Source organism: Nothoprocta perdicaria, unplaced genomic scaffold (assembly GCF_003342845.1).
Source record: "Nothoprocta perdicaria isolate Ctin4 unplaced genomic scaffold, notPer1 scaffold_162, whole genome shotgun sequence".
NCBI lineage: Eukaryota > Metazoa > Chordata > Aves > Tinamiformes > Tinamidae > Nothoprocta > Nothoprocta perdicaria.
Window position 1 is genome coordinate 543,954 of NW_020454783.1, and position 10,061 is coordinate 554,014.

Here is a 10,061-nt window from a genome sequence, read left to right on the forward strand (position 1 = left end):
CTCTTCTCTTCTCTTCTCTTCTTTGTCCTCTCCTCTCCTCTCCTCTCCTCTCCTCTCCTCTCCTCTCCTCTCCTCTCCTCTCCTTTCTTTTCCTTCCTATTTTGTGTATCTTGTTTTGGTATTTCTTACTATTAAGTTGGAAGTCTACAAATTCTAGTTTAACGGTCCCAATTTTGTGGCCTTTCAAAATCAGGAGGCTTTGCATTTGACTCACTATGGCATCAGTGCTTACAAATAAAGGAAACTATAAACATTGCAACATCCTTAATTGCTTTGTTTCTTTGGAGTTTTTTTTTTCTTTTGAATTAGAAGAAAAAGTGACTTGGGTTTGGCAATATTGTTTCTGAATGTTATCTGCCTCTTCCCACCCAGCATAGTTCCTGGCTATGATTTAGCGCTGGCATATTATTTAAAAAAAAAAAAAAAAAAAAAAAAAAAGGCGGGGGGATATTTCCATGCAATGCAATGTCTCATGTAGTTCACTTAAGGGTAGAACAGAAAGAAAATATTCCATTTTTTGTCAGGTTTTCCCAGTGGCTTCTAATTATGACTGCAGTCTATTGCAGTACATTTCAGAGCTCTCGCTCTCTTTGAAAGGACTGCTGTGCTTGCTTAGAGTTCTGGTGACTTTAGCAGCCACCTCCTCGTAAGCAGTCTGCCAACATGTGATCGATTGCAGTGCAGAGGATTTAGTTAAGACTGCAGCAGGTTTAGACAGTGGGTACTTTATAGATGTTGGAAACTATCTGGACTCAACAGAATTAAGTTTGCTATATAAACACCTTTCTCTTCCTCCACCTTACTTTCACTACCTTACAGAACAATTTGGCCCTATGTGAAAACGTAAGAGTTAATTCCTTCTCATTAAGGGCAGAGAACCAAGTTCAAGGTTTTAAAAGCACATGGGTCTCTAGTATRCTGGACTGGTGTGTTCTTGATTAGTCCCTTATCAGGATTGCCACTGAGCTGTTGAGTGGCCTTGGTCACTTGTTTGTTCTTTCTATGCCTTAGTTTCACATTAAAGAGGACATTGATTTCCTTTCAAAACATGAAAGAATGGGGTAAAAGAAGCGCCATAAGAATAGATATGTACTTTGTCCACAACATCAGTAGAGTCACAACTAGACTGTGAAGTGCAAATTTCCCTCTCTCACAGTTCTCCCTCCACCACTTCCAGGTATTCTTTGAGTAATTAAATTTTACTAAACCTTCTAGCTGTGAAATGTAGACTATTAGCCAGTTAGTAGACTTTAGATGACTTTTTAATGAGGAAACAATGTCCTTGAAAAATGTATTATAAGCTCTGGCAGTAATTAAGCTACCACTTCAAAAAGTAATTGTGGGATAACTGGAAGGTAGGCTTATCTCGCAAAGAATAAATGGAAAAATTCTTTAGGACCATATTATTATAAGGTTAAACAATGTACAGAAATGGAGAAACAGAGTTTCAGACAAAGACTTCCATTTGTTTCCTTTTCCTCCTTTCTGCTCTCTGCTAAAACTCCACCACCCTGGTAGTTTCAAGACTAATGATCCCTCAAATTGCCTTTGAAAAGGGATTTTTCATTTTCTTTTTCTTTTCGGTCTTTTTCCTTGACATTTACTAGGACTAAGTCTGCATTTAGTAGATAGCCCCATATGCCTTCATAATACATGGCAGAGCAGAAAGTATATCCAAATCAGAGTGTTTGCTCCCAGGAGGGCAGAGGGCTAGTGACTGAAAAGTCTACCACAGCTGTCTACTTCATGCAGGAGGCAATGAGTTGTGCAAGTGTTAGACTATAAATCAGTAAAATACTGTATTTCATAAGAACAAGAAAGAGCCCCGCATTAAGCTCTCATCAAAAAAGCAGAAAGGATTTCTGAGGAAATGAAGCTTATATTTTAGATGAACGTCAGTATCTTTATTAGCCATGAAATCAGCTTAATAGAGACGGAAGTACTATTCAGTGCATATGACAGTGCCAATACCAGAGCCAAAGAGGGTAAATATTTGTTTGTTTTTGTTTTTTAAAAAGAATGTAGAACCTCTCCAGAGCTACAGATGCACAGAGACAGAAAGAGAAAGAGTGAGTTCTCTGAGAGATAAAGAAAAGACAGTGAACAGGATGACAGATTTAAGGTGTTGCATATACAGCATTAAGAGAATTAGGACAAGCAGACAACATGGAGACATTCCCCTATATGTTTTGAAAGCAATCTGTTCTTGTGCCTAAGCTGCTGATAAATTTCCTTGCTGCCAATTACATTGTAAGGAATGTAGTTGGCAACAAGATCTGTGCCTCATTGGCCCTTATAAAGGACAGTCTTTGTGCCCAAATGACGTTTCTGAACAAATTGCCCCCTGATGACCTTGCACAACTCCTGTACCTTAAGGAAGGGAAGTCAGGCTGGAGCCTGAAGTGTCTACAGATTGAATCTTAAGGGATAGGTGACGCATAAATGAGTTGGGTTTTACATTGAGCTGAAGCACAGAGGAGAGGAATAAGAAGAGTTCTTTGTAGACAGGAAAGAGATCTCCTGACTACGGAAAACCACCAGGAATTTACAAGAAAACTATCAGATCTTAGTGGTGCTCAGCAGAACAATCCTTCTTAGAGGCATGTTTCTATTCATTTTCAGAAAATGCAAATTAAATATCACCCCGTGGGCAAGTTCAAATTATAGCATTCACCTTGTTTCACTCCCWTGATGGGCACTTCACTCCTGTGAGGTCTTTGGCACCAGTCTCCAACTTGGCCCTGACATCTTTTCCCATAACTGTTAGTGACTGTCCTCAAACAGGCCATAATCCTGACCACAGTCATGGTGGGGCCTGCCAGTTTGGACCCAAAACACCACGAGAATACACCTCTTTTCACTAGAAGTAACTGCCCAGCAGTTTATTTCCCACCTGGGATATCCAAGCATGAAAATATGTAGATCTGGAGCAGCAGACGGTACATCTCTCCCGCACCAAAACCCTAAATCTCTGCTCTGTAACCCCAACCTAGGATGACAGAACCTTCATTTTAGGCACATTCAAGATCTGTTTCTTGAATCATCTGAATGTCCATCAATGGCCACTGAATACCTATTATCTTCATCTTAAACAGAGGACAGTTGACTTGTCTCCTACCTGTCCGGTACCCCGTGTTATTGAGATACACGGCGAAGGTCCGTGGCTCGTGGGTAGCCTGCCATGAGGGGGATGAGCAGTTCTCGTTGTTGGTGTAGACATTGTGGTTGTGCACATACTTCCCGGTGAGCATGGACGAGCGCGAAGGGCAGCACATCGGTGTGGTCACAAATGCGTTGATAAAAGAGGCCCCTCCGTTCTCCATGATCCGCCTGGTCTTATTCATCACCTGCAAGGACCCTGAAACAAGAGGAACTGATCACCTCAGGGCTACAAAGGATAGTGGTAAAAGAGAGTGATCAGCTGCTATTATGCCATAGAAGTATCAGTCCTCAGACATCAGCTTGTCCTCAGACATCAGCCTGGGTAATTCTAGGAAAAAAAGGAAACTTTCTGTATTATATTGCCAAAAATCCTTTCCAGGATTCCAGCAAAACTGAATTCTTTCTTTTCTTGGGCTTCAGTACAAAGATGAAGTGCAAGCAAGTCTAGAAATATAATGTTAAAGCTTCAGAGCTGTATCAAATTTGTAGGTCAGTAGTTCTTCAAACAGTGCTGTAGAAAAATAATACATTATACAGACTGTATCATTAGTCAATGTGCCAGTAAAATATGTGCCATTCTGAGAATGAATGTACTAATGAAGTCTGTTCCTTCTCTTTTATCAGATAATAATCTTTAATATTTACTCCATTTCTGACTGATGAATTCTTACAGTTCTTTACTCATGTGAGCAACCCTAAATTATGTAAGCTGATCCCCATTGATGCTGGAACTTCTCACAGGTGGACTATTTATAAAGATTTTTAAAAACCTCGCTTTCCAGTGATACATAATCTCTTAGAGTAATTAGTAGCATATTAGGTTTCCACATTAGATTTGCAAGCAAGAAGTAAGCGTGATGTAAGTATATACTTACCTGAGGCCAACAGAGAGTCTTAGACAAAAGAAAAAAAAAAAGAGAGAAAGAAAACAAAATTCTGCAATGATTTTCCTTGAGGAAAGTTTCTCTGGATAATGAAATAGCATGTCTGACTCTAGCACAGCATGCAGAATCAGCTTTTGGCTGTATATAAAAATATCAACAAAATATGGCATCCTTCTCAAGAACCTCTTCAAGAACCTCTTGTATTTCTCCTAAACATTGATTCAGTTTAGAGAGAAAATTTTATTTATTCTTTTTTCTCTGCCCTTTAAGACATCATAAGAGGTGAGACAGGTAGAGACTTTAGATTTTGGATTGCATAAAGACTCAGCAGATCCTGATAGGGACTGTCAGTACTTGCTAACAGCTGCCAAATTTGGTTCTTTCTGTCATACAGGGCAGTGACTGAAGGATGAATGCCAACTGTGGACATGAGAGTATGCACTCAGGAAACAAGTCTGTGAATTCAAATGCTTGCTCAATTTTGATTGTAAAAAGCTGTTTCTGGAATCCTACTTTCAATTTCTACTTTGGTTTTACAATTCACTTTACTCAGCTAATAAATTCAAAACGAAGTTTTMAAATCATGAAAAAAGTAGGTGTAGACCCTCCCCGCCCCCAAACTGCCGAGAAGTTTCAAGGATAGATGTGAACATTTAAAAACTTACAAGCTATACTCTCAAAGTTAAGCGTGTCTATTCTGTTCTGAGGCTAATGAGTCTGTACTGAATGTGATTTTTTTTTCATCAAAATTATTTTCTACAATACCAATCTCTGTGTCTTTAAAAGATACATTTTTTATCTTTACAGATACACCTAATACCATGAAGTCATGGTCATTTTGGACTTTTCCTCCTTCACAGTTCCTCTTTTTCAAATGCAGAGCACCTGTTCTTAGAGGCCTACAGAGCCAAATGTAGTTGGGAAAATGCTTTGCTGGGCACAATACAGACAAAAGCATGTGCTCAGAGCTACAGTGAAGTAGCAGGGGACTTTTTTTCCGCACAGCTGTCTCATTTCTGAAATGTCACACACAGTTTATTACACTGAAAACTCAGCTGCAAGGTGCTCGCAGGTCCTCAGGTGGAAGGTGCACAGTAGCGGTGCACRGATGCAGTAGCAGAGCTGATGTGTGCGTTCATGCCTCCCTGCATTATAAATGACTAGCTGTTCAAGCACTTCCCCATTCCTGTGCTTGGTCAGCCCTCTGTTCTTGCCAACCTGCTGTTTATGAGTAAGTTTTTCCTCCAAGTATGCACTTACTGACACTGATAATAGATATACGCCCTCAGGAAATCCTGGAATAGACACTTCAAAGCAGGTGACACTTCCTCATGTTGAATACGAAACACAAGTTGGAGAAAAAAATTGCGGATATAAGTTATGATCTGCTGTCTGTGGCTCTCCTTGCAGCTTGTGTGCTTTACCATCTGGCACACAGTCTTCAGGGCCTGACAGCAGGACACTTACATTCTGCATGAGCCATCAGGGAGGACCTGAGGGGAACCAAATAACTGGGAATGGCCAATACAGTCACAGAAATCAGTAAGTTTCACTGAACAAAAAATTCACCATGACCTCTCACTTCATTCTTCTCTTATGCTGAGAAATATATTTGGTAACCAAGGTTTCACAAATTCTTGCAGTTGCTATGGATTTTCAACCAGCTGTATCTTAGCTGGACATCTCTGTCTAYAGGGGAATGGCCACTAGAAAGATATCACCCTTATTTAAGGTCTGTGCAAAATCCCAGTRAGGTGATGGATTCTCAATTCCTGGAAGATATTCCCATTTTTCCATCCTGTCTTTTCTTAGTACTTTGAAAATTTTAGTGAACAAGAAGAGCAAACTAGGCAAATTATGCCTAATGTGGGGCTAGATGATGCTGTGAACATTTCCCCTCCTGTTGTACCCTTTGAACACTTTATATGGATTTCATTGCCTGGTGCATTAGGCCGCAAATATAAATGTACATTTCATTTATTTATCTATTTTGGATTTTTTTAACCTTTTTCCACCACTCCAAGTCYCAACGGATAGGTTAGAAAAACTGGACATGCCATATTTATTAGTTGTGACTCATTTCTAACATTGCACAAGATATTACTCACAGCAGGGATTATGAGAATGACTGGGTGGCCAGTGGCTTTGGAGACTGATGTGTGCAAGTATATGGGAGGAAGAAGGGATAGAGAATCTGGAGGACAGGGAAGTGAATAAAGAGTCATCAAAAAGTTTTAAGCATCTGTATGAATCATTGATATTTTGGAGGTCATTCCTCTGGTCTCTGGGAGCTGGGGCTGCTGCTCCAGAATCAAGCAGAGGCATGACAGTTTCTTCAGAGATGCTGCTGTGCAGATCTGGGTCCTGGTACCTTGTCTTGAGCAAGGCATCAAGTTGCCTCAGTTATTTCTTCACAAATGTCCTGGCCTGTATRGGAGCTGAAATGGAGTTGTGGAGCAGTATGTGGGTTTCATCTGAGGAGTTGTGTGAGGGAGCAACTCCTGCCAAACTTCTRCTTGCAGTCAGAATGCAAATTGCTGGTGGGATGGCACAGATCCATACAAAGATGTGCATTCCCTCATGTTCTGAGCTCTGATGAGAGCTCTTGAACACTTTCAGAAATTTTACTTTGGATATCTCCCCTATAGGACGTTTGCACTCAAGGTAGCTGACCATTTTGGTTCTGTATACTTCTGAACGCTCTAGAGACAAATCTTTCCTGATTGAAGTCTATAATGTGCCTTGTATGCTTTTACGTTTAAGTATTCACTTAGAACAGCTTTTAGAAAGGCTTAGGCTGGGAATACAATACCAAATAGTCTATATGAAGAGACTTTCAACTTTGTGTTTTTGGATAGCAAAGTCTGAACTTTATTCTGTTTGTGGTACAAAGTGTCACTTCCCACTGAACTTTGGGAAACCTTTTTCCTCAGCATTCACTCAAGGATGAGGTGATAATCTGCTTGTGGAAAGCAGAGTATGGCTTTGCATTTCAAAGGTGCAGAATGATTTATTTGTAAGAGTGTGAATAATCCGATACAAAAAGCCTGGGACTGAATCTTGTTTCCTAAGAAATGATCTAGGAGAAAGGGAAATCTGAATATTCTTCTTCAATGCAGCGAGAGCACATATGCATGCAGGCTCTTGCTCAGTTGGTTACTAATAGGAGCCACATCCTTCCTGCCCTCTCACCATCACCTTTCCTGCCCTCTCACCTCTTGCAAACCCCCCACAAGCAGGGTGAGGAGAGGCAGTCATGAGCATGGGAGCATCGCTGTGGGATGCACATTGCTGACCTACCTTCTGCACTGCCCTGGAGAACACAGGCGCTTCCTGGACACAAAAAAATTATAATAATACAAAAGAAGACATGGCTTGACCCTTTTAAAGGCATTTTCAAACTGTCTGCATGGAGAAGAAGCAGGTTCCTATTATAATGTCTGTATTTTAGGCCAAAAATAGAAGCGGGGCAGCCTTTCGTTATGTAGCGTGGCTAAATGGAGCAGACATCTGAAAGAGCAAGAAGTAAAATACATAAGATGTGCTCAGATCCAAAGCCCTGCCCTGAAAGCTCACTGCAAAAACTGCAACATAGGAGGATTAACCTTCAAAGTGGTAGCACAGTTTATTAACCATGTTTTCTCATTGGGGTGCGTAACCCCCAACCCTCATAGGGCTGCATAAATTATTATCACATCCTGCCAAATGCAAAAATGAATTGCTGGAGTTCCTATGAGAACTGGGCCATGTTTTTGCCTACTCTTTTCAGAACAAAAATATGTATTTTTTTGAAGTAAGTGAATGGTTTTGTTGCAACTTCTCTGGAATGAAGGATTTTGATTTTCGAATTTCATATGGCATTTTGTCTAGACATTCACACTACTTCTTTAAAACTATATCTGTCTCTAAAAACACYAAGAACTCATCTGCTGTTTTTTCACCTCTTCAGTCTCCTCTTCCCTACCCACCCCCCCACTCCTAATTTAAATTTTTGCTTAGGGGTAACCTAAAATGATCCTCTTCCTCTTCTTAATTTTTCACTTTGGGCAGTAAACCAGAAAAAAACAATTATATGCATAAACATCATTAATATCTTTCTAACTTACTTAATGAAAAACATTCAAAGGCCTTCTGGAACATCATTCAAGTGTTTAAATTTTTTCCACCCTGACCACCCTGCGAAAAATATGTGAAAATCACTTCTGGCTTCTTATATCCAGGCTGTGTTTACTTGTTTGACATATTTGTGAAAACAAAATTGTCTTACTTATGTTTATATATATAATAATTTTAAAACAGAAAGCTTTTAAACACTTTAACTATTGACAGAAATGTTAAGTTTATATCCTGCTGGCCAGTTTGTCTGTGTGTGTACACATGTCAGATTACACACATGCATATGACAACTATGTGCAGAATACAAATACTCATCTATACAGCATCAAGGCAAAGGTTAGCTTCATAAGGATCAAATTTTTACATGCTATAGAAAATCACAGTGCTGGAAAACATTCATAAGAGGATTTGATGCAAAATTTTTAATTTTATATGTACTTGCATGTGCTAGTAATCTATTTTATGGTGATCATTAAAGACTTTTGTGGAGAATTTTGATAAGCAAATATTTCCTAAATCTTGTAATCAAATCACATGAATACTATCAAACAATTTCCATATATTTATTTTCCATACCTGTCCCATATGCTGATACTGTTTCAGAACATACATGTTCCCTGCAAGTAAAACACTATTTGCATAGCAGAAATTACTGAAAGACCCAAGCAAGGAAATGAAGTAGCAAATAACAATTATTTCTCACCAAGCTCCACATCTTGATCGTCTGTGAGTACAAGTATAATATTTGGTCTGATATTTTTGCGCTCCTGCTGCACGCGTCCTCTGAACCTTGGGGATTTGGCAGTGGAGCCGTGGCTTGTGAGCAGCTCAGTACTGAGCACTGCCCAAAGGAGTGCAAAGCAAGCAGGCTTCATAGTATTTCCAATATTGCAGTGAAAAGACTGATCCAGGAGTGCCTGAACTCTAGTTTCTCAAGACCTGCAGGGAGGAAAAGAAAATCTATTCAAACAGYGCATGAGCTTTCACTCACACAGGGAAAGGAGGATATTTAGGGAAGTCARTCCTGACATGTGACACTGACCATGACTATAAACCCTACAGCTAAAAAAGAACTTTATATAGTCATTTGCTAAGAATGAGTTAACGTGGTCATTCTGCAGCTCTACTTTCTGGGTTAATTTTGGCTCGAGATCATGCCAGTGCCTGCATTTGGTGTAGGCAGGATGTCACCCGGCAGGTTCGTACCTCACAGGGCTCTTTGCCCACCCCCCTGCTCACGACGCGTGTCCCTCAAGCTCGGTACCTGGACACAGCGCAGGACTGCAGCGATGCTAAGGACGAGATGTGCTCAGCACATCTGCAGGAGGAGCCCCACAGGGAGGAGAAAGCAGAAGGCTCGTCAGTCAAGGACCTCAGAATGGCGACAGAGCTTCAAAGTCTCCAGAACCGCTCATTACAGCTTCCTGCTCTGTCCTGAAAGAACAAGAGGAGAAAAAAAACTGCTTGCATTCACCCCAGCTCAGTTTAATACTAGATCTATGCAGTGGTTAGCTGGCGTCTTGGCTGCTGGAGAAAAAGGACACGCATGTCGTGCCATCAAACACAGGTGCCTTTCCACCCTTCTAGACAGCCTGAATCCTGAGGAGTTAATTCCAGCGTGCGGCACCTGGAAGCAGCCCCTTCTATTTTCAGTTAACTCTCCTGCACGAGCAGCGGAGCCCTTACGGCACAGCGAGATGAGCGTGGCTGTCATCTGCAAACGGCACTGGATCACGATGGGAAAAGTCATGCTCTCCCTGACAAGAGAGCTCATATTATGTGACAGTCCGGAGGATCTTACCCGGCGCCGTGAAACAGCACGGCGGTCCCTCCGTCAGTCAGCAGCAGCACCGAGTGCCTCATCCACAATGCCCGGTACCCCTGGCAAAGCCTCGTCCT

General features: G+C 40.9%; 1 protein-coding gene across 1 annotated transcript in view; it reads right to left on the reverse strand.

Annotated features, from left to right (window-relative positions):
- SULF1 (sulfatase 1) overlaps positions 1-9,592 on the reverse strand; it is a 62,150-nt gene extending 52,558 nt beyond the window's left edge. Inside the window, exons 1-3 of the mRNA XM_026035590.1 lie at positions 9,427-9,592; positions 8,866-9,101; positions 3,119-3,358 (exon numbers count right to left, since the gene is read on the reverse strand). Coding sequence (XP_025891375.1) covers positions 3,119-3,358; positions 8,866-9,037 — 412 coding nt within the window. The 5' untranslated portion in view covers positions 9,038-9,101; positions 9,427-9,592. The remainder of the gene's footprint in view (positions 1-3,118; positions 3,359-8,865; positions 9,102-9,426) is intronic.
- Positions 9,593-10,061: the final 469 nt, after the last annotated feature.